Source organism: Apteryx rowi, unplaced genomic scaffold (genome assembly GCF_003343035.1).
Source record: "Apteryx rowi isolate R43461 unplaced genomic scaffold, aptRow1 scaffold_3, whole genome shotgun sequence".
Classification (NCBI taxonomy): Eukaryota; Metazoa; Chordata; class Aves; order Apterygiformes; family Apterygidae; genus Apteryx; species Apteryx rowi.
In genome coordinates, this window is record NW_020449418.1 from 6597965 (window position 1) to 6624907 (window position 26943).

Here is a 26943-nt window from a genome sequence, read left to right on the forward strand (position 1 = left end):
AAGAGGGTAGCCCTTCATGAACCTGTGATGAAGACTCCATCAAATCCGCTGCCCTCATCCCAGGGAGGGGAAGGAAGGGATGTTTCTGTGGGAAGGCTGCTTTCTCCACATCCAAGCTACTAGATAAGTGAGAGAGTTTTGCCTAGTTGGAACCAGGACTGTCCAAAGCATTTTGTGCAGTAGTGTCATGCCCTATCTGGCTCTGTATGTGACAGAGATGGAAAGGAAGGGAGAAATTCCCTTATCCCAACTCGCTCTTCCTTGCAGCCTAGCCAGACTGTTAGTGAGCCACAAACACAGGTATCGAATTCTTGACCCCATTTAAGAGGTCCATGTCTGCCCTGGTAAATGCATAGCTAAGCTTCTGCTGAGTTAAGAGGTTCCATTTKCAAGTCTATGGAGAGCAGATCAGTTGTACCTCTTAACCTGGCAATACAGGTCTTTTTCTCTTTACCTGCAGCCAGGTAAAAGGTACAATAAGGACCCTATCAGCATAATATCAGCAACTCTGTTCTGACATCCCCGTGCAAGTAAGCAAGCTGATTTGGAGAGATCTGCTATTAAAATGGTCACTACTTAATAGGCTCATTTCTTCATATCCTAAATCACCTTTTTAACAGAGGCCTGGTGTTTGATACCCACTATGGAAACCTGTTGAAAGTTGATGCCTATGGGAACCTCCTAGTGTGTGCACATGGCTTTAATTTCCTCAGAGGGTAAGTGCTGACTCTTGGCTGTTCTTTTTGACTTCATAGCTTTTTTGTGTCTCTGATCCTCAGTGATCATTTTATGAGGAGTCATGGAGACTCCACTAACAACAGATGCTGTATTGGCGTTCCTACAGATCTAGTATTTACTGGGGATGCAGTGAGTGTCCCGAACACAGAAATAGCTCAGAGTTTTTATAGAGGAAGAGGTCTGTACCAGCAGAGGCACATCTGTAGAGTGCTGAGAATAAAAGAAAGTGTGGTGTGGGGACAGATTGATGGGATAATACGGGGGCTTTTTGCCTGAGCTGGCGTACTTTAACATCAGCAGCTTGTCAGTTAAAGCAGCACCACTGTGTGAGGGCTCCTTAGAGCAGAGRGGAGTCTCCACCACGCGAGCCCGTTCAGCTCCACCGTCATTGCTAAGAAAGGTCAAGGTCTTGAGCTTGCTTAGGCAAGGAACAAGCTTGCTCTGCCTCTTTGTATTTCTGACCTTAGAGGTTGTCAGAAGTGAGGCATGGTGTGCTGTTTGCTGCGGCCTTCCTTGATTTTGCATCCCTCCTGCCCCAGAGAAAGTGTTTCAGGAAGCATACTGTAGTGCTACATGCAGGGTGTGTCCCAGAAAATCCCTATGTAGCCCCGCTGTGAGCGCACACAGGTGGAAAGGAAGCGTAGGCTAGCTCAGGGGCCCCAAGGTGACAGGCTCATTGCAGGCCTGTCAGTCCTTGCAGCAGAAAGCCAAAATTTAGAAAAAGCCCTTATATAAATGCACTGAGGCTTCTCCCTGAGTCACAGCTGATCTTCAGAAGCTCCAGAAACGAAGGAAACTAGAATAATTGAGTGACTTCAGCCATCACCACCCTGCTGATTAATTGCGGAGAGCCCCAGGCAAGCCTTTCACAGCACAGCCATGCACTCACCTGCTGAAAGCGGCTCAGGGGAGAGTATAAAACAACACATGGAAAGTGGGGGAAAGTTTAAAATAAGCAAACGATGAAAGTGCAGATGATTTAAGGCATACCCCTAGTCAGCAGCACAGGGCTTAAGGTCGAGTTGTGGACTCTCGACCGCTCTGTTTCCCTGAGTTGGCTCTGCTCGTTTTGCTGACTCCGCCATGAGGACTTTGCGCCCGGCTCTTCTGGAGCCCGTGCATTTAAGGGAATGCATGGTGGGTTCAGTTTTGCTCTTGCACCAGTAGCACGTGTTGGAAAGCTGGGTATTGATGAAAGCCCAACAATCTCCCTAGTTAATGGACCCCACTACAACTGTATTCTGCAGCTCAGCACACTGTATCCTTATTATTTTATGTGGATTTATTCTTCTCTATCTTATCTGTTCTCAGGCCAGAAACACGGGATCAATATCCAAATAAATTTATCCAGAGGGATGACACAGACAGATTTTACATTCTGAACACATTGTTCAATTTACCAGGTGAGTCCCATGTGAGCCAACACAGGCCTGTTTCTGCATCTTTGTAGCCAGTAAAGCTTTGCTAATGTCTTACTGGACTTACCGCTCTGATTTATTTTTGTCTGCGGGAACATTCTTCTTCCAGGCCCAGAGCCCCAAGTCAGCTGGCCATATGACGTTATCGTTGTTTTACAGTTCTGCTTTGTTTCTTTGCAGAGACCTACCTGTTGGCTTGCCTAGTAGATTTCTTTACTAACTGTGACAGGTACACTAGGTACGTATTCTCTCCGGTTTGATGTAGCTGATGACACAGTGAGATTGTTATTATAATTCAGAATACAGTGCAGATGCAGCTGCTGTTAATATCGGTGGAGGCCCCTCAAAGTGATTTCAGTGGGGAAAAGCTCAGGCCTCTTCTTTTGATATTAAGTGAATTTAGTCCTGATGAGATGATCTGTGGGTACAGCAGAGACTGGTTATGAGGTTCCCCCTTATAGTTTGTACCAGTGTTACTGCACTGGCTGCCACTGGTATTTGGGGCTAACTTCTAAGACCACACACTTACTAGAGGGTTGTAACAGCCACCAGACAGTGCATTTTCAAGTCATGTCCGTTGGAGCCATGTTTGAACTGGTAACTGAAAGGCTGTATTTCCTCAGCTAGTTACTGTGAGTCCCTCATTTCATGACTGAGAACTTTGTTCAGTCAGAAGTGAAATAGTCAGATACGGATTGGTTCAAAAGGCTGTGCGTGCAGCATAAGTATTTACCTAGCTTTCAAATACATACAAGCTGAAGAACAAGTTATGTTTTGAACTGGTAAATCCGAATGCTGTTGCACTGCTGAGACACATGATGGGTCATCTTCCCATGTTATGTGATTGGAAGGCGAAGGTTTAATGGGGAACAGAGGAACTGTGCTTTAGTTTATACGGATAGTCCATGAGGTCAAGTATCCTTTCTCTAGTAACAGCCAGTAATTGTACTGGGCAATTATGGGATCAGTTGTCTGTTGGAGACATTTCTTCCTTACTCCCTTAGTGGTTAGGGCATAAACCAGTCATTAAGTGTGATGATTGTAGTCATGATAAATACAGCTCTATTTAACCCTCCATGATTCCTTCTAATGCACACTCTCCATGGTATCTTGTAGGGATAATTGCTCAGGTTAACTCTTACTGTTTAACACACCAGCACTTCCTCCTCTCAGCAGTGGGTATTATGTTTGGTTGATTCCCATGGCACCTGCTTTTTAGTGTTGGAAAAGGGATAAATAGCAGCACTCTGCTTACTTTCTCTGTAGCATTCATCTTTTGTAAAACACTGCAAACTGCATGGTCCCGGTATTTCAGTCTCTCTTAAAATGGAAATGGTTCATGCACTTAATTGTTCTTGTAGTACTGTGAGGGAGAAGTAAGAGCTGCAGTAATAGAAAGCTGTAGTACTGCTACAGGCGCACAGGCCAGTAGTTACGAACTCGCATCCTAAAATTCTAAATGAAGAGCGTTTACCTGGGTAACACACAGACCCTGTTAAACTCTGGTTGTAGCCTTCTTTCAAGCCTGAGCTGCAATAAAGGAGTAAATAAGACACTGTTATTGTAAGATGAAAATACAAGCTCCGAACATCATTTTGAATCATCTTTCTCTTTGGCATTACTCCCACAGCACTTGTTTCTTACCTGCTGCAATTGGCTCCAACAAATAATCCCTTTTCTTTCTCCCTGCAGCTGTGAAACAGGGTTCAAAGATGGAGACCTTTTCATGTCCTTCAGGAGTATGTTCCAGGATGTCAGAGATGCTGTTGACTGGGTTCATTACAAGGTGATTACAAAAACTCCTCGGGACTCTTGTACTCGTTGTTCAGTTAGAGGGACTGGCTTGTAAATCTTGGATTAAGATGCATCATTCCACTTTTGGGCAAGAGCCCTGCTTTGCCGCCTAGTGAGCAAATAATAAATTGCAGTTGTATGTGAGTGAGTCAAGACCTCGACTGCCCTCCTGGTACTGGAGGATATAGATCTTGACTTCCTATTCCTTTTTATGGTATCTAGATTACACTACATTTGTATGCTGTCCTAATTTTTAAAACAGTGATTTTATCGTAAATAGATTACACTCGTAATACCTTATATTGTCTAAAAGGTACTTGTTTTAAACAGAGAATTTCATCAGCTCTTCTCTATTTAGAGAGGAGAGGAAGTTCATCTTTCTTGCACACTTGCACACAAACACAGAGTTTAGATTTTGTGAACATTAACATCTGGTTAAAGGCCTGATTTTCTTGTCCTTTCTCATTCAAGAGGCCCGTTAGGGGTGGGATGGAGAACCATCACAGGAGAACTCTGCTCACAGTTATACTTGCAGCGATCCCTTTAGCCTTGCAGAAGTCAGGAATCCTTTTTTCTTTCCTTATTCAGTGTTGTGTGATACATGTTGGAGTTTGGCCTTTGAGTAAAGCATTATGGTCAGTGTTGGAGACAGGTCGTTGACTGTCTTGTTTGGTTTGGCAAATCTATTTTTTGTTTGTTTCTATTGTATTCCCTTCTGAAAGGGTTAAAATGCTGTTGAAGTGGATTATTTACCATGGTGAGGGAATCGATGGATCACAGAGTTTGTGATGGTCCCTGCTACTCAAAGCCTCTCATCTCTAGAGTCACTGGTTCAGATTCGCCCTGGTTTGTACTTTCACAGCATTTTGAAGTGTGAAAGTTGGCATTACTTTGATGTCTCTTACATCATAAGTTTCCATCACCTCACTGGGTTCTGTTGTTTCTATTTCAGGGATCACTCAAGGAAAAGACCCTTGAGAATCTGGAAAAGTATGTGGTGAAAGATGTAAGTGTGAGGTTACTTTGCTTGTGCTACGTGACATTCTGTACTGAGTAAGCAGGCAAGAAATAAACATGCTGATTTGCTTTACTAAATCACAAAACAGATAACGCTGTGATTTCTATTGTAATAACTGAAGACAAAGTGGAAAGTTCAGACACAGCCTTTATTCTGAGCCAGTGATCCACATGATTTCGTATTCAYGCGCACATTTTTTACGTAAAATATAAAAGCCAGAGGAGTTGTTAGCATGGGATGCAGGTGAATGTGTTGCAAGGCTCACGTTGTTTCTTTTGGTGGTGAAAGCAATTGTGATCCCCGTCCATGTTTTCTCTGCCCAAGCAATCCCTCTACCGCAGATCTCTCCTTTAAAAGCGACAAATGAGCRTCTTAGATTGAGTATTCTTTAGCCATCTGGCAAAAGTGCTTCACACATTTAACCATAAGGAGTTGAGGGAGAGATCCCAAATGACCAGTCAATATCCAAGTCTCCTGATAGCCCCAAAATGTGTCTTTGGCACATCCAGCTGAGTAAGCTCCCCACCATTCCCTTACTTTTGCCTTTCTCTGCACTGTGCAGGGCCCCTCTGGACCACAGTTACTTTATAATTATTCTTCAGTTTAAATGAATGCTGCGGACTCCTCCTCTGCTAGTAGAATATCTCTTTAAAGCAGCTAACCTCATTTCTAGTTACATGCCTGCAAAATTCTTAAGAAACCGTGCTGTGGGGTAGTCAGCTCCTCTTGCAATGGACTAAGATTTATGATTCAGTAAAAATAGCTCCAGGAATAAATTCTCCCTAATTTGAGGTTGGAATTATAATACGCTCCAACTTGTAGCTCATGTGAGCTCAAATTTCACCTGCTTCTGGGCCCATTTCAGGAATGGACTTGGAGCTGGAGTCTGCTCCAGTCTGCCTGGTGCAGAGMAGACGGGCACGAGGCAGCACAGGGCGCCTGCTGCGGCAGTTGGCAAAGGCACCGCAGCGCTGCTGAGCTGTTCCCACTTGCCTTCCTCCCCGGGCCATACTTTGGAGGGGTTTTAGATGGATCAGCAACTTCCCTGTCTCCCTGGCCAGTGCAAAATGTGTGGGTTTGTTTGCATATTGATTTGTTTTGTGGTTTCTTTTAGTGAGATCACAGTGGAACAGTGTTTTCCCTGTGATGAGTCTCCATAACTTTTGTGTGTGACTTTCAGGGGAAGCTGCCTCTGCTGCTCAGCCGCATGAATGAAGTCGGCAAGGTGTTCCTCGTCACAAACAGCGACTACAAATACACAGACGTAAGTGCTGCCTAAATTGGTGGATTGGTGTATAATGGAATAAACAAAGCCAGATACTGATCGCTGCAGGTTTTGGTACCACATCTTCTGATGTGGTGTTAGGTGCTTTCTGAGCTAAGCGTAGGATGATTTAATGGCAAATGCAGATTAGGTGTTGAAAGACCTGTTTTATAGTCCTGGTTCTACTACTAGCCTAGCATCAGCCTGGCTTAAGTTCCTCTGTGCCTCAGTTCCTCAGCAGTTGAAAGGCTGAAAGAGAAAATGTTGCTCATTTTAAATTTCAGCATCCTTTAAAATGCAAAACTTCCCTATCAAATGAGGTTGTCCTGAGTAGAGACAGGTGACCAAACCCATGAWCCCAGAGGTGTTTAAGATCTAGAAGGGGCTGTCTGGTGTGGTGCTGGCATGAGGGCAGTTCCTTAGTGTCCTGATGAATGTCATGATACTGCTACACGGCTAAGCCAAAGATTTATATGCCATTTTAAAGTGTTGCAAAATATATCTGAAGCAGCCTGCAGATTACTGAGATAAATGTGTTCTTGATTATAAAATTACTGTCTTAACTCCTGTCATTGTAAGTTCTATACATTCATTTTGTCCCCAAGTGTTATGATGAGTTTCTTGTAAATCTTAAAAATAAAGTTCTGTAACCTGAGAAGAAAAAGACAGAAAAGTATGCTCTTACAAATGTCACAAATGTACGTTTAAAAACAAATTTTTAAATACTTTCTTTGTGTCTTTCAGAAAATTATGACTTATTTGTTTGACTTTCCACATGGACCAAAGGTATGTTATTTCTAGACTGCAGTTCTAGTAGGAATTAATGTGCCTAATTATCTGTTTAGCTGGAAAGCATTTTAATTCTGGTTCATCGGCTGTATGGGATTAGTTGCTTTAATCTGGTTAAAATACACTTGCTGTTTAGTGTCCTGTTTGAATAGGATCAGAGCGAATACAATGCAACAAAGAGAAAAGAGGCATCATCTGTTTGAAACAATAATCTGTGTTAATGATAGCATTATTTTAGTGATAACACATTTTAATTCTGGCATTTTGCAGCCAGGTTTCTTCCTAATTTTGCACAGTGTTTTAGATGTTGTTAAAAAAAGTCTTGATGGAAACAAAAGAGTTTCATAAACTGGCACAAATATTTAAGGCCTGATTGTGCTTTGACTATGGTAACTCCTAGAGTTTCAGTCATGCTTTTCCTGGTTTTCTGAGGTCAAAACTTGGCCCTGAAACTTTTGGAGACAAACGTATGAACTGAATTTATACCAGCCTTCCCCAGTCTCCTACTGGCAGACCATCTTGCATTCAAAAGATGTATTTTCACACTGTGTTCTTAAGGTGGAAGAAGGCCAGGGGAGCAATTTTCAGAATAAAGAAGACCACAGCAACTGATAATTGGAAAACCTCCTTGCTGTGGCCTTGGTCTCACAAAGATGGGAAGCATGGAGAAAGAAAGGCTCGTGAGCACCCAGTGTCAATGAGGCAGGGCCGTGGTATGGAGCTGTGCTCTATGGCAGAGTCCAGGCATTTTCCTACTCTTGGCACATGTGCCTACGTGGTCTTGTAAGGCTGAAGCTGTGAAGTTGCGTGTGTCTGGATCAGTGTAGGATGTCATCTTCAGAAACAGTGGCAGCGTTGTCATTGACAGCATCTCTTTGGACAGCAGCTGTGCTGTGACATAGATGTGCAGCGTGGTTCCCTCAGCTCACACCACATCCTCAGTTTTTGCAGCTAGGCTGGGTTGGGATGGGCCTGCCTGCAAAGGATGAATGCTTTTGGAGATGGCACTGGCAACCCAGCGCCTCCCCCTTGTGCTAGGTGGGGAAACTGGTCCATTTGATGGACCAGCAATGATGTCACAAGATTGTGCCTATGGGCCAGGTAAATTCTGTGTGGTTGTTTATGTTGTGCCTGACTTGGGTTTGTTTTTGCCTTTGCAGCCTGGGAGTGCCCATCGACCATGGCAGTCTTACTTTGACCTGATCCTGGTGGATGCACGAAAACCCCTCTTCTTTGGGGAAGGCACCGTGTTGCGGCAGGTGGACACAGTGAGTAGCATTTGGAAGGTGCCATTATGGCTGGTAGAGCTCATGCATCRCTAGGAAGAAAACCTCCTGTGTTGTGTCCCTTAGGGGAAACAGGCAATGCAGTGCTTAGATTGGACCTGCCCTAGAGAAGCAGGGCTGGCCTCTCCTCTTAGTGATTCCCAAGCAACCCCATCACCTGGGACACAGGAGGGCTTGAGGCTTCCCTGGTTCCTCTGATGTACTGCAGGTGGCAATAGGAAATGAGTGTGGAAAGCCACATCCAGGTTGTCTGGGGAGGGGGAGAGAGAGACACACACACACATACACAAAGAGTAAGGAAATAATTGGACATAAAACATCCAGAGCATCAGCTGTCCTTCACCAAAGCAATATCCCTTTCCCCAGGTGACTGGCAAGCTGAAGATTGGTACCTACACTGGCCCGCTGCAGCATGGCATCGTGTACTCAGGAGGTAAGGCAAGAACAGYTCCTGTTGTCCTGTGTAGTGTCTTCGACGTGCCCTGGTGGCCTTCAGTTGCTCTGGCTGTGAGAGGACTTGTGCTAGGTGGCTGCACGCTGCGCCAGGCACTGGGCAAGGGCATTTGCCAAAGCACATTGTGCTGTGCTGTCTGCACACTGCACCAGAGGCTTCTCACCTCCCTTGCTGCCCAGAGCAAAGAAGAAATGGACCTGTCCCTCCTGGAAAGCCCTTTTCTTCCTTGCCAGGGAGAGTTTGGGAAATGCCAGGGCTGGGCTTGGAATGGGGAGAGCTGTGGAAGGCCCAATGCAACATTTCCCTGCTGTCCTCGCTGTGCTGCCAGCAGCRTGACCATGCTCCGATGTCTCTGTGAGCCAGGGAGATGCTCAGGGCTGTCCAAGATGCTTGTGGCGCCATCACTATCACATGAGGTGGGAGGCAGCATCACCCCTCTGCTACTGCTGTTTGTGCCAGGATGTGCGTAGCACAAATAGCTGCAAGGGCAAAGCTGCTCCTAGGTGAACTCCTGGGTGGGTAGGCAGACCCCTCGCGTAGCTGTGGCCAAGCAGGGGTGATTCATTTAGTGGCAAAGGTTTCCTTGAAGAAAATGCAACTTCTGTGTCCCTAACCCTGGTACTCTGAAATAAGTAAGCCAAACATTTTCGYTTGGGTCCCCTTTCTGAGCCACCCTGTTCCTCTTCTCTCAGGCTCCTCGGACACAGTCTGTGACCTGCTGGGGGCCAAAGGCAAAGACATTCTGTACATTGGAGACCACATCTTTGGAGATATCCTCAAATCCAAGAAGCGCCAGGGCTGGAGGACCTTTCTGGTGATCCCCGAGCTGGCCCAGGAACTGCACGTCTGGACTGACAAAAGCGGTCAGCAGTCAGGCAAACACCACGCCAGGCTTTGCTCTTGCCTGCCTGGTGCTGCTCCAGCTCCCTGAGAGCCCTGGGCAGTGGGTTTTGGGGAGAGATCACCCTGGCTTGGCACCTGTCTCCCACACCTGCCTCTCCCTTTGGCCCTTCTCCCCTGGGGTTGCATGTTGGCAGCTGGAGCTGGGGCAGCTCCCCGTGGTCTGGTGTCAGGGACCCAGGCCTTGCCTTTGCTCTTCCCTGGGCCACATGCCCGTGATCAACTGAGAGCGGGCCAGGGGAAAATTTGCAGCTGGTGCAGATGGTTGAACTGTTCATCATCCAGTAATCCTGCCCAGAAAGCGGTGTGTGTCCTTCTGACCTTACAGAGCTGTGGCTTCTCTGGTAGAAAGTATCTGACTTGGCACCCTGGTTATTGTCCTTGTAATGCCTGAGCCATGACTGCTCTCCCGTCTGCAGGGAGTCCCTRCTCACCAGCCGTTTCCTCCACCTTTCTGCCGCTCTGCCGCCAAAGTGCTGTGTGTTTCCCATCCTTCAGCGCTACTGCTTTTCTCCCAGGTTTGCCCTTTGGTGTGTAAATAGGGGGAGTTATGCAAGTTGCCCTGTGCTGGTTGAAAGGTTTCTGTGAAGGCTAGGAAGGTTCAGCCTCTAAAACAGAAGGGGCAACCAGAAACCAAGTCCAGAGCTCTGCCTGTGGCACGGAGCATGACTGAACCCTCTCCCTCTGTGGTGACTGCGGCACGCCACGTTCCTCAGTGCAGCGCCCCATCGCAGCCATGCAAGGGGAGCGGGCAGGATGGTGGATTTGCTTTCATCCCTCCTCTGTTCAGCAGTTTAAACTTACCTTTTTTTTTCCCTCGCTTTCTTTCCTGTATTATCCAGCCCTTTTTGAAGAGCTGCAGAGTCTGGACATTTTCTTGGCCGAGCTATACAAGTGAGTGTTCAAACACTGACAACTTTCCTGCTGCCTCTCCCAGCCTAGCGACAGCTAACGAGCGGCTCTGACTAACTCTTGGGATTGGGTTAGCAGCACTGCTGCTGCACCCAGGAGCTTTGACTCAGGCCTGGGCTCTGCCCACGAGACCAACCTTCCCCTCCAGACCAGCCTCCCTCCCCCAAGCCCCTGCGCCACGACATCTGTTTCTGAAAGGCTTTTCACACAATTTTATTTGCCTTCTCGCCTGTAACTAGGCATCTGGACAGTAGCAGCAATGAACGCCCCGACATCAGCTCCATCCAGAGACGCATTAAGGTACCAATCATAAAATCCCTTTTCATCCTATTGGATCTCAAAGAGCTTGAGAGCCTGAGCCACCGCTTAGCCCTGAAATGCTTTGCTCTGCCTTTGGGTGGGCACAGCAGGCTTGGCGAAGCCCGTCTGTCTATGGACGCTAATGGAGGAGCTTCCCAGCTCACTGGTGCCACTGGGCACTCCTGAAAGGCAGCCTGGTCTGGAATGTGGTCTCCTTCATTATGTAAATAGCAGCGCCGMCTGACGGTGCCCACTGGGCACTGACCCACATGAGCTCGGAGGGGCTGTAGCCTCTGGTTCAGCCAGCCCTGCGTACTGAGGTCCCAGCCTGGGGCAGGTGCCGGCCCTGACCCTGCTGCTGCCCTCCCCTCTGTTAGTGGGGACTGGTCTGTACTCTGGTGCTTTGGGATAAGAGCACAGAAAACCCATGGAAAGCCTTGCTGGAGATCGTGCAGGTCTCGCACAGCCGGGCCCTCAAGGCACTGCACTTGCGGTGCTGCTGTGGCTGGGTCTGCTCCCCAGTGCTGTGCGCTGGCCCAGGCATCCAACCCGCCCTTTCTTGCAGAAAGTGACCCACGACATGGACATGTGCTACGGGATGATGGGGAGCCTCTTCCGCAGTGGCTCGCGACAGACCCTGTTTGCCAGCCAGGTGATGCGCTATGCCGATCTCTATGCAGCCTCCTTCATCAACCTCCTCTACTACCCCTTCAGCTACCTCTTCAGAGCCGCCCACGTCCTGGTGAGTTACAGACCCCGGGGAGACAGGCAGGGAGCCCAAAGGTGCCTCTGCTTGCATGTGTTAGCGCTTCCACAAGTGAGAGGCAGCAAGCATGGCACCTTGGAGGGTTAGGCAGCAGCTTGGCTTGTTTGTTTGATGCACCGCAGGCCAGAGTCACGCTCTGGGGTTCGCTCTCTGGCTGGCTCAGGGAGATACCCTGGGACAGAGACACCCCCTTCCATCTCCTCTCTCTCTTGTAGATGCCTCATGAGTCCACAGTAGAGCACACACACGTTGACATAAACGAGAAGGAGTCGCCAATGGCCACGCGCAATCGCACCTCCGTGGATTTTAAAGATTCTGACTACAAACGGCATCAACTGACCCGCTCCATCAGCGAGATCAAACCGCCCAACCTCTTCCCCCAGGCGCCTCAGGAAATCACGCATTGCCATGATGAAGACGATGATGAGGAGGAGGAGGAAGAAGAGGAAGAAGAGGAGGAGGAGGAGGAGGAGGAAGAAGAGGAATAAGAAGGAAAAAGCAAAGCATCTCTGAAGACAAACCATGACTCTAGCTGTGATCAGGAGTGGATTCCTTTGTTGGGGCCCTTGGGGTGACGGGTTGGGGGGGTGTGATTCTTGCAAAGGCACATTTTGAAAGTGTCCAAAACTTTTAACAAATTAACACTAATCAGGAGGAGACCCATGTTTCAGTTTTGCAGACGGTTCAAAAAGCCAGTGGATTCTGCCCAGGCGGTGCATTCAGCTATGGACTGCACGCCTGTGCTGTAATGCTGCTCCCATCACATTTGGGGACGCTGCATGTTTCTCCTTTCCCATGATGTGTTTCATTTGGGTTCCATTTGAACAGTGTCCTGTGAACGGTTTTTGCCCTTTGTTACATTCACTGTGAAGGACGAAGGGATGTGCTAGGCCCCGCAGGAGACAAAATGATCCAAATCCTCCTTCTGCCGGTTGGGTTGCTGCCCTTAACCTTCTGTTTCTGGAATACAAATGCTTCCCGTGTTAGCCAGGGAGTTGCTGTGGCTTTTAGCACTGAGTTTACCCCCTGCTTGGCATGAGTAAGAGTCAGTGGTTTGATTCCTCTGGCCAACTTGGATGGCGGTGGGAGTCCAGCTCTTGCATATTTGCAGTTGTACATGTTTTGGCTTGTAGACGCTTGTTGTCCTCTCCCAGTGTGTCAAAGCTTTCTTTCATCACTGGCATGTGATGCATGATTTCCAGAACATTTCTCAAACAGCTGATCCGCACACTGTGTTCTCAACTCCTTCTGTAGTTTCAAGAGTAAATATTAATGCAGGAGCTTGAAGCCACTGCTTTAGTATTATGTTAGTCGATTTGTTTTCCTCGCTGCCTGTTACTGACCTTTCTGTCTGCTCAGCCTTAAGAAAGTGAAGACAACACCAGCCAGCCCCTGGAGCGAGAGGGCCTGTTTTCCAGGGTGCTCTGGGCCACACCTGTAGGCCCTCAACTGGGAAACAGCAGGTGCCACAGGACCAGCCCCACCATGCTGCCTGCAAAACTCCGGTCTGGCTGGCAGCTGCCCTCGTCTCTCACCTGGCGCYGGGGCTGGCAGAGGCTTGCGGAGGGTGATGTCTGCAGGCTGCCGTGCCGGGACCGGCGGTGGCTGAGGAGGTCCCTCTGCATCAGCGGGGCTGGCCTGCCTCATCTGTCCTGCCTGCGGTCCCCGTGTCTGTGTGCGGGTCTCCCCTCGGTGTCAGCCTGGAAGTGCTCTTGCGTGTCGCCATCCAGGGGCAGGCGCAGCTGTGGTGGTTTTCCTCCCTGTTGTGGGTGCAGCGTCCCTTACTCCAACTTGTGCTGTTCGCGTGTGAAGGGGGCCCTCTTGTCCTGAATTTGACCATAGTTTCAGTTCCATAAATGCATTTAATCTTTTTTTTTTTTTTCCTTTCCATTTTTAAAGTACCTTAGAAGAAAAAAACAAAACAAAACAAAAAACCCACCAACATCTGAGCAGGAAATTGCTGCTGAAGTGGCAGTTGTACAAGTCAATAAATCATGATGTTTCTAAGAAGTGCCTGGCGCTTTGTGGCGCGTCGCTGGGACGATGAGGGTTGTGCTGGAGGCGGTGGGGGCAGCCGGGACCAGGGGGGATGGTGGGCTGGGGAAGAGGGAAAGTAGCTCCAAGATGTGGTTATTTAGCACTGCTGAGAAGTGGAAGTGAATTTGGTTTCACAGGTTTGTGTAGTCTCCAGCGAAGGGGTGGGCAGGAAGCCCTGTGGCGACAGTGGCGAGGGGGCACCTTATGGTCAGGTCCGGGGGGGGGTCACAAAACCATTTTGGTGTGACCTGGGAGGGAGGGGAGGTGCTTTAACATGGTGGGGGAGGTAACTGCCTCCAATATCACCCCTTTCCAAGGCTCTTTCGCAGTGGCATTTCCAAGGGGCCGCTCACCACCACGCTGGAACTGTGTCTTGGCCAGGACCAGTGGCAACAACGAGGGCTACAGGAAACCAGCGGCAGCGGCAGGGCCCAGCTCCCTGTGGGTTCGGCGCCCGCCAGCCCCAGTCCAGATCCCCGGCTGCTTCCCCTGCCCAAGCAGCAGCGGTCCAGCTCTGCCTGAGCGCTCTGCTGACCTGGCAGGAATCGGCTCCCCGCACTCAGCTCTCTCACATGAACATCTCACATCATAAACCAGAAACGGGCCAGAAGAGGCCTGGGCACTGGAGACATCATCAGAGCCACGACAAGGAAATTTGGTGCCAAACACCCCAAGTGCTAAACAGAAAAGCAGACGCTAAGAGGATACAGAAGGTGGCCAACCCCCAACAGCCAATGCTTCCACGGCAACTAAAAGCCCCAAACCCCAGAGCTGGCGCTGAGACCCTTCAGTTTTTGGGTCTGGAGTGTAGCCAATGCTCATCCGCAGGCACACTGGCTTGGCCAGCCCGGAGCCCCCAGCCACCCCAGCACAGGAGGGAGTAGCAGAGTYGTTCCCGAGCCCTTTCACTAAAGGCCACGCTGAGATTTGCTATGTTTAACATCGTTTCTCCAAGTATAGCCGCTTGAATTTTTTCAGCTTTAGCTCAGCAGCTGGGGCGGGCGGGCAGCTGCGGGAAGGGAGGCCGGGGAAGCTCCTAGCATTCCTCCGGCCTAAACGGTCGCCACAAATAGCTCGCTCTCAGCCCAGGGCTATTTCTGACAGCGATGGGGGGAAAAGACTCAAGGCCGGAGCAATGGAAACTATTTGACCCTCCCTAGGTGGTGGGAAAGCAGCGGGCAGAAGCTGATGGCTACCCAGTCTCTGCTCACCGCCGGGGCTCACACAGCGCTGCCTGTCCTACAGCAGCTCCAAGATGTCCAGAGGACACAGCCGCAGCCCCGTTTTCAAGCACCCACCTCTGGCGGGCGGCTGGCTGCGAGCGCCTCCAGCCTGTCACGACCGACGCCGTGCTCCCACAGCCTCGCTGCACCAACAGCCCGGCTGCCCCCGCACCTCAGACCGGCTCTGCAACGCCCCGAGCAAAAGTCAGCGCGAGCCGGGGCGGCTGCAAGGCTCGTGCCGCCTCCAGCGCYGCCTGCTCCCGCTCCCCGGCCCCGCTGCTCCTGGACGGGCACAGAGACGCCCCCACAGCGAGACGCCCCCACCGCCCTGAGCTGTCTCTAGCCGAGCTGCTTTCTTCCATGTTGCCCCACGCCACACAACCACCCCGCGCCTTGGTGGAGACGCAGGGGGCTGGTTCCTCCCCCAACGGCTCACAGCGGCTGCGCCAAGCAAATCCCTTCGGGAAAGGCACACGAGGCTCGCTCTGCTCTTAGCCACAGCCCTGCCAAGTTTCCTGCTGGGAATTGCTGGCAACTATTTCTGGGTAGTTCAAGGTAGCCGGTCCTTGGCTCTGTCGCCTTTCACAGGAGGCGAGCGGCACCTGTTCCAGCTCAGCTGAGCGGTGCTTGGCCAACCTCAGGCTACATCCAACTGCTGGATACACRCGGGCTGCCAGCAGGCTCCGGCAGCAGCTACTGCCAGCCCTGGGACCTGGCRCACCTGCCAGTACATTGAAAAGGCAATTTTGTATACGCACAGACAACAACCCACACCAGACACGGCCAACGGGGTGCTCACCTCCAGCAGGACCCCACTGGGGACTGCTGGGCTACAGAGATCCCTGGTCTTACAGGCAGAGCTACCTTAGCAGTACACTGGGGTGGGCAATAGGCTCCCAGGGATTAATAAATAACCTGCATTTACAAGAGGTCACCGAGACAGCAACGCGCCCAACACACGCGAGCTGGCCGTTACGCCCAGGGAGCCCCGTACCTGCAGATCCAGAGGCGCTGGGGTCCGTCCTCGCAGGAGCACCGTGTCTCACGTCCTCGCTGCTGCTGGCGGCTTTGGGAGAGCTGCAGGGAGGAAAAGCCCCACGGCGGAGCGGTGTCGGCTCCGGACGCTGCTCCTGTCCTGCAGCCGCGCTCTCGCAGACGCTGGGCCAGCCGCGTTTGGCCATTCTGTCCTCCCCATCCGTGCGGGAGATGCCCCGCAGCAYGGCCTCACCGCACAGAGGGTAAGGAGGATTAAAAAATATGTGGCCAGAGAAATGCCGAAGAGGGACAACAGAGAATAAGGTGTAATTCTCTGCTGGCAGCTCAAATCTAATAAAACCCTCTTTCCTCTAATTTTCATGGCTGCTTTGGAAAAGGCTGGTATTAGCAGACGTCGCAATCGAGACCGGAACCTGCCTCCACAAGGGCTCCACCCTGGGGAAAGCCCCCGTCCCACGGAGCCGGTGGCAGGCTGGGACCCTCCGTGGGGTTTGGTGCGTTCGGCAGCACCAAGCGCCCGCCGCGAGGGCAGCGGAGGCGCCGGGAGGGACCGGGCAGCCCGGCAGCTCCCTGCAGGGCGACGCTTTCGGTCCGTGTTTGCGTCAGGAGGCCCCGGGCTGCCGACACCTCTTCCTGCTCAGAGCCGGTGTCTCACACCCACCTCTCCGGTGGCCCCAGGCCCTGCTGCCTCGCTACTCTTTCCAGACGCTCTCCACAGGCCGGAGCCAGCCCCGAAGCCTCCATTCACATTATTTTTACCTATAATACCCTGCTTGCGTACCCCGCCGGCTGGGGATGCAGGGGAACAGGCCAACTCGCTCCCATCGCACGGAGTGGCCGCTGCCACCGGCCACGTCCCTCGCTGGTGACGCCGGAGAGGTTCGTGCACCGCCTGGTGGGACCACGTGCTACGGACAGACAGACAGTGCTTACACTTCCAGACAAACAAACAGGATATATAGAGAGAAGGTTGTAAATAAGGGATTTTTATTAGTGGAAGAAAAAGACCACTGCTGTTGAGGGAACACTTCAGCAAGAGAAAGTCAGCTGCTGTCCATTACCACCAACTTCCCAGCTATCCTCCCTGGCTCCAGGATTCACGGGCCCAGACCCACCAAAGCAAAGAGCAAGACCCGGCTCTAAGGGGAACAGGATCCGGCCCCTCCGCGGCTCTCGACAGCTAAAGCGCAGATAAAAGACTGCTGATGTGCCGACAGCAATTTATGATCTGCAAAGATCTGGGTCCAGGATCACCGACGTCAGCCCCGCCACCCACGTGCCAAAATCCGTCCCTTTGAAATGAGGGGGAAGCATGGAGGAGGGAAAAATGCATAAACTGGAATGTTCAACAGAAAAAAATCATCATTTATCTAAAAAGAATAGAAATAAACAAAATGCTTTTAAACAAAATCACAAAATATACAAATAAATCTGGTACAAAATAAATAGGAAAGATTGGAAATCTACAACAAAATTGGAATAATTATAAAATTCATTTGTATGACAATCAGTATATGAAACGTATACACTTCATTCATGGATTGCAGTTGTGCTTATTCAGGTTTCTGTACACAATTGGAAATACTGTAGTCAGAATACTACAACTCTGAAAACCCGAAGTAATGTACAATATGATACAATTAGCAAAGACCGTATATGATGGAAAATAAGACACAGTGAAGAGACCTAGGATCGGCAGCGCAACCTAAAGAAGCTGGGTGGGTTCACATAGCCACGGAAACACGTTTTAAAGGGTGAACTGCAAAGCTTCTGAACACAGGCGGAAAAAGAAGGTTTCACAAATGGAAGTCGGGAAAAGATTCTATGCAGACTTCGATATAGGTACAGGTTTTCCAGAAAAGGATTAAATACAGGAGAAAGGTTTGGTTTTAGAGACCGCTGGTTGCAGAGAACCAGCCGTTCATGGCTTCCACGTGACACAGGGACGTATTCTCAAGTATTTGGGTTTTCAGATTCAATGTATTTGGCATCTGGACGTCTGCCCCGTGATTCAGTTATCCAGCTTTGATCTTCAGCTGTGTGAGTTGGAAAAGAAAAAAACCCACCCAACGGCCTTGTGGTTCCCCCAGCAGGGCCCCCCCTAACCTGCTTGCGAGCCACCCTCCTGCCTGGCAGCTCGGAGAACACGGATAAAACGTGGTCGGGTCGTCGGTGCTGGGGGTCCTGATGGGTTTCGGCTCCCCAGATTTCACACCAAGTCTGCAGGGAAGGCAGAGGAAAGCGAGTCCTTGAGCAACGTCTCCCGCCCTCCTCAGGAGCTTAGTGCGAGGGGTGAGGATAGGCTTGGGGCAGCATCGCCCGTTCCTGCCCGGCAGCCCGCGGGGCGGCTGCATGGTCCCCTCCTGCCTTCCTGCAAGCTCAGCTAAACCTCAGCGAGAACAGGAGAGAAACGGGTATCGCCAAGGCAAGAGCAGCCGTCACAGAGCGCTGCTTCACCAAATCAAAGCCAGCACGACGCAGGACACGTACCCTAGGTCAAAATCCACCGGCCAAAGCTGCTCAGCTCAACCTGCGGGGACCTGAGACTTCAGAGCGGGAGCTACGCTAGGGCTGACCGCGGCACAGCCGGTCCGTTACTTCTGGGAACAGCGGAGTTGGCCGGGAGTCCCCTCCACGCTCCCATATTCGTCTTTGGATGARTCCGGAAGGCATTCATTCAACATTGGCACCTGCAGCTAGAGGCCGACAAGCCAGGCTACTGGTCTGAGGTCTACAACTTTCTCACTTGAATTTGGAAGGATTTGGTACAACAGTGATGTAAAACCCTCCTTTTTTAAGYTCTGCAGTCTCACAGCTGCCAAAACGCGATGCCAGATAGCTCCACCAAGCACCAAATGTTGGGACAAGTCCTTCCTCCCCGACAAACACTGCAACCAGCTTCCCTTCGGTCCCTACTGCTTTGAGAAGGAGAAATGACCATGGAGCCACTGACCTGAGCCCATCAAACGCTCCTCCTGAGCACCAGAGCTGCCCACAGCGTCTGCACGTTTCAGGCACTTCTTTGGGCCTCTGGCTCACGACAGCCTACGAACCTCAAAGCCAGACTCCACAACAGGCAGTTTCTTTTGAGAACAGCTAAACCTCTCCTTCTGGGGGAAGGATTAAACATCAAGCACTTTGGTAACCAGAAACTGGGTGCTGGCACTGGAAGGGTGGGAGCAGCCAGGGCGCTTTGCTCTGCTGGATTCCAGTTATCGGCTCTGCTCGAAGGAAAACAGGGCCCAAAGGAAAAAATCTTAGGAGAGACCACAAAACCGTTTTTCAGTTGGAGACAGAAAATCAGCAACTTTGAGTACCTTATGGCCAAGGTGCAGAAGCATTATTGAGCCTGACCTGAGGATAACGAGGACACCATGACAAGTCACTTTGACAGAGTTTGGTGCTACCGACCCGTGAAACACCTCCCTCTGCCATCCGTACCGTGCAAGGGGCTGGAGGCAGCTTTCCAGCACCCCCTTCCCTGCGACTCGGCGAAAGGGGCTGGGATAACCCGGCATCTCGTGCTTTTTCCTAGGGAATGCTCTGGCCTCCCCAGGTCCAGCTTCCAGCTCTTGACATAAAAGAACAGCAAACGTGCAAAACCCGACTGAGAAGTTCAACCGTACCGCTTTGGACCTGCAGCGATAGCGTCCCCTCGCTCGGACGCGGCCTCAGGGACACTGCAGTGAAGCTAGAGGAGGAGGAGCACAACCTAGCGTGAAGCCAGCCTCCAGGATGAGAGCAAGACACCGAGCAGGATTATGCGGGGGGAGCGGGGTGTCTATGGGAAGCCAGCGGATGTTTCAGGCTCCTCCGTGCCGTGCTCCACTAAGAGCATCTGTGCTGCAGACTCACGGGAATGGGGCCAGCATTGCCACAGAGATCACAGCAACGAGAGATCTGCCACCGACGGACCCAGCGCACAACGGAGCAGGGATGAGGGCAGCTTCCTAGCTAAGCTGGTAGCGCAGTGCTTGTCCTCTCTGCCGGTCAAGTCAGGATGAAGGCTGCTCTCTGCTGCGACAAGATGCCTGGTCTTTGGTCACACATGTTAAGCTTGTCACTTCACTGTTAGACCAAAGCAACCCTCAGTATCCGAGGACCAGGTACTTCTTTGGGTCTATTTAAAGCCACAGGGTAAAGCCAGGGCAGCGAGATGTGCAGCAAGCCAGGGCCTGCACCACCTGGAGCCTTTCGGCACGTGCTGGTTTTCTGCCGTGAGCCAGCTTTGCACCTCAAAGCTTGCAGCACAAGCGAGCGCAGGAACCCCTCAGCGCTGGGCAGCCACCTTTGGGATGAAGTCTCGAGTGAGCATCGCAACAAGAGATACTCTTCATAGCATCGTTCCCCTCCCCGCCCAGCCCCAGTTTTCTACCGGTAATCCAGACACTGGATAACTTGACAACTGGTACACAGGTACTAGTTTTAAAACCACAGATGTGTGTATTAGATATCATATAAAATATGGTACATCTTTCAGGTGGGAATGATTTCTATAGATACTCTATTTCAGCACAAGGAAGATGCATGTCCCAACCGGTCCCGGAGAACACGGCTGTATTCCCCGCTACGTATGGTACTTACACAGGATGCTTGCGAGGAGACAGCGCTGCTCTTCGCCGCCCCCACCCCAGCGCCCCCTCGGCTGAGCTCTGCGGAGATCACAGGAAGCACCACTGCTGCCCGAGCAGCCCTTCGCACGCAGCTACCTCTTTGGTTTTCTTTCCTCTGAGCTGATTTGAGCCCTACGTCGCCACTGCCAAAGTCGCATCCCCACCTGTGCAGGGCCCTGACAGCTGAGAAGCAGCAACAGCAACTCGCCCTGCTCCCCCCGAGCCTCCTCCGGGTCCGAGGCGAGTGCAAAGGGCCATATCCTGAGACTCCTACTCTTGCCACCTCCAACCGCACAAAAAGGCACTTAAAGAAAAGACGGAAAAAAAAACCCTGCGGTGAGGAGAAAAAGGAATGTAAGTCTAGGAGAACAGGGGAGGAACGGACCATGGAGAACAACGCTGAACGAGCGGCTGACACCTCTTTAAACGGAGCCCAAGACCAGCAAGCCTTGCTCCCAGCCAAGTCCCCGGGCGCAGCCAACTCCCACCACCACGGGGGCGGCTCTCCTCTCCGACAGCCGAAATACTCCCAAACTGGGCTCGCTTTGCTCCTTAAGGGACGAGTAACGGTAGGATGAGCCTGTGTGGGGAGCACAACCACTGCTGGCCGCAGCTAACCCGGACGCCGGGGCAGGCTTCAGCTTCCCGTGCTGGGTCACGGCATCGCCTGGGTGAGAGGGAGCCGTACGTGAGTAAAGGTTTGGAGCAGGAGGGGAAGACTTGCCCCACGCAGCTCTGTTAGGTGCAAGTGGAGGCTCTCCCTGCCGTGCCAGCTTTCGGGGTCCCCCCGCCTCTTCGGCCAGCCCTGCGCTGCACCACGGCTCACACCCTGCCTCTCTGCCGACATCCCTCGTCCGGACCTTCACCCCGCTCGGGGATACCCCGGTCCTGAGCTCTCCTGGGACAAAGGCCTTCAACTGCACACGGATTTTAGGGASTAGACAAATAGGGAATAAAACAACAAGCACTTTGTAAACTCTGGATGCTCCGAGCTTGGGGTCTACAGAGAAGACGATGTTGGTTTGCTAAGCTCCCCCCGAGCCCCTCTCCACTCAGAGCTAGCGTGCTTCGTATGATCTCCATGTCACCAGAGTCAGTCTTGTTTGGAGAAAGATTCTCATTGGAAAGCAAGAACATTCCTTCACTCTTTACAAAGGTTTGGCAATACACACAATTAAAAAAAAATAAATCATAGTTACAACAGATTCAGGTTCATTTCATTTAAAGGAAATTCAACCAACAGGAGTGTAAAAGTTATAATTCACAGTTATGCATTTAAGATATTAGTGTTGAAAACCTCACTTCAAAGAACTTTTGTGCAAAATTGTATTGACAGTAGAGACCATGGCTAGATGCCCTCCCAGCCCCCCAAGCCAACAGGTCATCATCTGCCCCTCTGCCTGTACCTGGAGGCAGACAGACATGGTGAACAACGAAGGCAATAGGAGTTGACAAACGAAGATGCAGTATCCTTCCTACAAGTCAAAGCCTTGCCAAGGTCTGAGGTCAAGTCCAGCGATTCCCAAAGCCGTCGGCTGGTGCCCTGTACCACAGCAATGACTGACAGCTCTGCCACGTGTGCGCGTGGCACTGCAGCACGAAATCCAGCATCGGAGCCCGCCTGAATGCAGACAGGCAACCTGCAAGCCAGAGAAACCAGACCTGCCCTGGTAGGACACCTCCTGCATCAGTACAGATGCAGAAGCCACGGCATTTCCACTACCGTAGGGAAAGCCAAGACCCTGCATTTGCAAACACTGCCCAGAGTCTCAGAAGTAATCCTGCGCCGGGCACAGGGCTCCTCTATTTATGTAGGTTCCCACCACGAGGGCTGGGAACCCCTTTCGTCTGTTAAACAGTAAAACTGTAAATACCCTGAGAACAGGGAGACTGGATTTTTCCCCTCTGTGGAGAGGACCATGCCCTGCTCTTCAAGCTAATTAGTAGTAGCAGCTCCTAACCCCTCTGGGTCAGGTACATATTTTCCATATGAAACACATCTAGAATCAACTATTTTTATGGAAATTATTTAATTTTCCATTATTGGAACTGTACAAATGACTAAAAACAGTCATGCAAAAATTGCCTGCAAATTTTAGAACAGTGCAGCACGGGCAGAAGCAGGAGGTATTTGCTTTGGGATCACATGGCTTTGGTTGGAAAAATAGGCTTTTTTTTTTTTTTTTTTAATGGAAACAGATGCTAAAACAAATCCACAACCTGACATAAGAAGCAGAAGTAAGATTGAGCAAGCRACCTCATCCCAGAGAGCGAGCTGCCTTGACTTGAGCCTTCCCTTCTTTGGCAGGGTTGACAAGATGGATACTGCATCTGAGGTTCACCACCGTGTCAAACACTTTCAATAAACTTTTACATTCAGCAACACTAGATAAAAAGTGGGGAGGCAAGTCACTCGCCCCACCAGGACAAGCGCTGTAACATCTCACCGCTTTGCTCTGTGAGAAAGGTGCAATACTAGCAGCTCTCCAGGAAGGAGCAGGGCTGAGATCAGCTTGGGCTGATGCTGAGCCGCGCGCTCTCAGGCTGTTGCACACAGCCAGGGGTGGACGTGGCGGGCCGGTGCAGCCAGGGGCACGTCAGAGCAAGGCTGGGGACTAAGGAAACCCTTTTAGATGGGAAAAGCCGTGATTCAAAAAAGTGAATAAACGCTGACCATGAGAGCGAAGTTTGGGGGCCCGGTTTCCTTATCACTCCACGCACATATGAGATACCGTGGAATTTCTATGCCCCCTTGTGGGGACTTTACCCTTACAGGCTGCTGCCCCTTCCAAGAAAGAAAGTGCACCTTTCCTGTGCTGGCGCTCTCAGCGAGTGGGTCTGCAGGGTCCATCCGCGGCCGTTTGCAGAGAGGAGAGCAAAAATTAGGGCTGCTTCCTGAAGCCGAGAGAGAGCGAAAGCGAGACACATGCACACAGAATCTGCTCGAAAGCCACACACTCTGATTTCCTGCAGGGAGTTACTGCAGCAAAATATTGCACCTTTCCAGGAAACACTCGCAAAGACAGACCACGGGAACTCGCAGGCAAGGGCCTGCCCTAAACAGAGAGCAGGAGACATGTGGGGCAGGACACACAGAGCTCTGGCAGTTGCATTTGGGACCGGGGGTTTCTCTGAGGGTCAGATGAGATTATCCGAGTGTAAAGAAAAGAAGGGRAATGCTACATAACCAGGACCATGGAACTGTCTTGAACCAGAAACCGCAATGCGTTGTTTGTTCTTCTCTCCAGAACCTAGTACTCAGGGCAACGTTCACATTTTGTCTGAGGCAGCAATGGAAAGGGAGACAATAGGGAGAGGGGGGGACGTGTTTTTCATYTGAGGACCCGGCTGGGACTTAAAGTCCATCTGAGGGAGTGGGGAATGCCAAGGTGTGAGGCACAACTGCCACAGGGCATGTCTCTCTTGCACCCAGTCCACATGCAGGTTTTCAGGGTGGAGGAACTGGTTTCTGCTGCTTGACACTGGCTGTCCTGCACTAACGGCAGCCTGGTGGGAAGCGCTCTGTTCGGCTACCATGGTAATCCCTAAAATGGCTGTTAACAGGAGAGAGAGAAAGAGGGAAATACACTGAATCCTCTCAAAGGAAGGAATGTGGCTGAGGAACAGTCTGGAAGTGAACCTCTCCGAATCCCTGAAGTGCAATACACTCGCGTCTGGAAAGTTGTGTCAGTTCTTGGAGAGGACAGGATGGTCCCGACTCCTCAGCAGAGCCCATCCTTGCACTGGCAGAGGTTTACTGTCACCTGGAGAATGTACTTTGGGCATAATTGTAGCAGCATCTTTTCTGTTAACACTAGAGATTTAAGGGGGGAACAGGGACTGTTGTTCTCCCTGCTACTTAACAAAGATTGTGAGTCTGTTGTGGCCAAGGTAGCTGTGCACAGACTATTACGGCATGCGGTCGTTTAAAGTTTGTCATTTTGGGGTGCACAGGGTTAACTTAATGATGCAATTCTCAGGAACATCAAAGGAAAATCACCCAGTTACACCACTGYGGAAAACTACCCCGGCTTTCATTGCACAAGACTGCTGTTTTGCTAATTAATCCCTTCCCCCCCAGTATCATCTTCAACATACACAAAGTTTTTGGAGGTTACAAAACTAAGTGTACCAATGCTTTTGTCTGTTTTACAAAGAAACCTTCTGAAATTTGAGAGATCATTACATACCAAAATAACCACTCCTTCCCTGAAACTTAACTGGAAGAATGCAATGATACTCATCCCTTGACCCTCCAGGTGGCTGAAACCAGAGGTTCCTTGAAGCTTGCTCATTCTTAGGAGACAAACACATACAAGTACCGGTTACTAACTTCTTCAACAGGGCAACAAAAAGAACCAGAGAGAGGTGAAAAGAAGTCTAAGAACATTGGAGCCAATTTACAAAACCACAACAGAGCTTACTTCAGGTTGGGGAGGGACAGAAACAATTTAAAACTCTGCAAAATACTTTTTAAAAACATGATCTCTCTTGAAAAAATAATTGGAGCAGTTTTTAAACTTCTCCATATGTGTTTGAGGAGGAAAAACCCAACAAGGGTGCAAAATACAGATAAAAAATAAACATGATTCTACTTTKCAAGAAGTATTTCATCATTCTCAAGGGTGGCTCACCATTCCCAAAGTACGCTTGGGGCTTTAGTCTCTCTATCTTGCTCTTTGCTCCTTTCTTCCTGTTTCTTCCTCTTCTGCTCCCAGAATGGACGCAAAAGTCTTTGGTCTCAGAACACTGGATGCAGCACAGTGTTGCAAGCACATACTAACGGTGTTCACACTCAGGGAGGAGGCAGGAAGGAGCGAGGACTGGTCCTGCTGAGGAGATGGGATGGGTGGGTTGTGGGGAGTCAGCTCCTAGATGGCTCCTTCACTGTGCATACTGTGGTTGGGCTTGTTGTGAGTCACGCAGTTCTGTTCATTCAGCAGGTTTGCTGTCTCGTCTGGCAAACCRTCATGCAGCTCCGTAAGAGTCAGTTCGATTTTAGTGTTTTCACTGTCCGAGGACTGAGGTGTTTTGTCCATCCGGGATGCCATCAGGGCATTTTGGTACTGCTGTCTTGAGATCTGCTCCAAGCACAAAAGGAAGGAACAAAACCAGCCAGTCACACTTTTGTCTCCCGCACTGGACACATTAAGAAAATGAAGTCCCCCTCCCCTTCCAGACGGCCATGCTTAAACTCCTGTTTACCTGGGATCAGCTCCACTTCTACAAAACATCCCTGTGCTTTGCAAGCCTAGAACATTCCAACTCAATGACACGGCACGGTGACATTCCCACAGACAGGGTGGAAGTGCAGAGCTATGCAATCACCATGCTGCTCAAAGGCAGGGACCTATTCCTATGCAGAGATTTTTAAATTGAATCTCCATTTCCTTCTAATGATGCACATCTTTAGGGCTGGAACTAGAGTTCAGTGAAGTCTTTCTCCCAACTTCAGCAAGCTCCAGGTGAGGTTCTGAGCACCCCCACAGAGCCGGAGGCGAAGAGCTCTACTGCTCTGGTCTAGACCAGCAAATGCAGCAGCACCTAGATCCTTATTCTTATACATAAGGCATTTGATTCTAGTAAAGACTGGGATCTCCAYAGAGACGAGATCAAATTAGCTATCCGTAAAGTCTTCAACTGGTCTCTCYGAGAGCCAGCTGCGCTCAGCAGAAGAGTCGTAACAGGAGCTTGTCAATACTGCCCGTGATACCTCAGAGGCAAGGAAGCCCATAGTCCCCTATTGCTGAATATGGTGGGAGAGGGGGGAATTCCTCCTGAACCAGCAGTGTACACTCCTCTGGGTTAGCCTTTGCGGCCAGGACAGGCAGCAGGACRTACATGCACCACATGCACCAGCAGCCCCACATGCTGGAAGAGCAGTGGGTCACCTCAGCGGGAAGGAAGATGGAAGAGGTTAAGCGAGTCTTTTAGAAAACCATAAACTTCAGTAGCAACACAGGAGGAGGACTGGAAATGGAGATATTCAGATGGACCAAGTCACAGCTTCCAAAGCAAAATCCAAACATGCACAAGCAGGTCACAGCCCCGGCTTACAAGGCATTAATTGAACAAATGCCCGTGGGGCACAATGAAAAAACTCATGTTGAATACTCTATCCTATGTATGAAGCAGAGTGATACAAAAAGAGGTGTTCAAGCCTGATTGCAGAGAGACCAGACAGTATAGCATTCATCAGCCTCCGTATGAACACAGTGAGAGCTGGAAGGACTTCACGTAAACCAGCACAAGATGAGCAGCTGCTCTGTACAGCAGACTGGCCATTCAAATCTGTAGCAAGACTTGGTAATAGTAGTTCAGCTCTAGATCAGCTTGCCCAGTAATAAATAYGCACTGGTCTAAACCGCGAAGACTTGAATCATCAACCACTATACTTGCATTTGTCAAATTTTGAATGCAAGACTACTCTCTTTT

General features: G+C 50.4%; 2 protein-coding genes across 13 annotated transcripts in view; one reads left to right on the plus strand and one right to left on the minus strand.

The window, feature by feature from the left end:
- Window positions 1-13649, plus strand: part of NT5C2 (5'-nucleotidase, cytosolic II) — a 61340-nt gene extending 47691 nt beyond the window's left edge. For 11 of the 12 annotated variants that reach the window (XM_026069708.1, XM_026069712.1, XM_026069707.1 and 8 more), the window contains 14 exons: window positions 621-716; window positions 2050-2141; window positions 2337-2394; window positions 3849-3942; window positions 4903-4956; window positions 6149-6232; window positions 6977-7018; window positions 8182-8289; window positions 8674-8740; window positions 9454-9624; window positions 10504-10555; window positions 10813-10873; window positions 11439-11615; window positions 11855-13649. In XM_026069708.1, the coding sequence (XP_025925493.1) occupies window positions 621-716; window positions 2050-2141; window positions 2337-2394; window positions 3849-3942; window positions 4903-4956; window positions 6149-6232; window positions 6977-7018; window positions 8182-8289; window positions 8674-8740; window positions 9454-9624; window positions 10504-10555; window positions 10813-10873; window positions 11439-11615; window positions 11855-12127 (1429 nt within the window). In that variant the 3' untranslated portion in view covers window positions 12128-13649. Of the gene's footprint in view, window positions 1-620; window positions 717-2049; window positions 2142-2336; window positions 2395-3848; window positions 3943-4681; window positions 4797-4902; window positions 4957-6148; window positions 6233-6976; window positions 7019-8181; window positions 8290-8673; window positions 8741-9453; window positions 9625-10503; window positions 10556-10812; window positions 10874-11438; window positions 11616-11854 lie in introns of those variants that run through there. The other variant, XM_026069717.1, reaches the window with a different exon arrangement.
- A 3232-nt stretch (window positions 13650-16881) lies between these two features.
- The window catches only part of CNNM2 (cyclin and CBS domain divalent metal cation transport mediator 2), a 133671-nt gene continuing 123609 nt past the window's right edge, over window positions 16882-26943 (minus strand). The window contains exon 8 of the mRNA XM_026069613.1: window positions 16882-25589. Within this exon, the coding sequence (XP_025925398.1) occupies window positions 25380-25589 (210 nt within the window). The 3' untranslated portion in view covers window positions 16882-25379. The remainder of the gene's footprint in view (window positions 25590-26943) is intronic.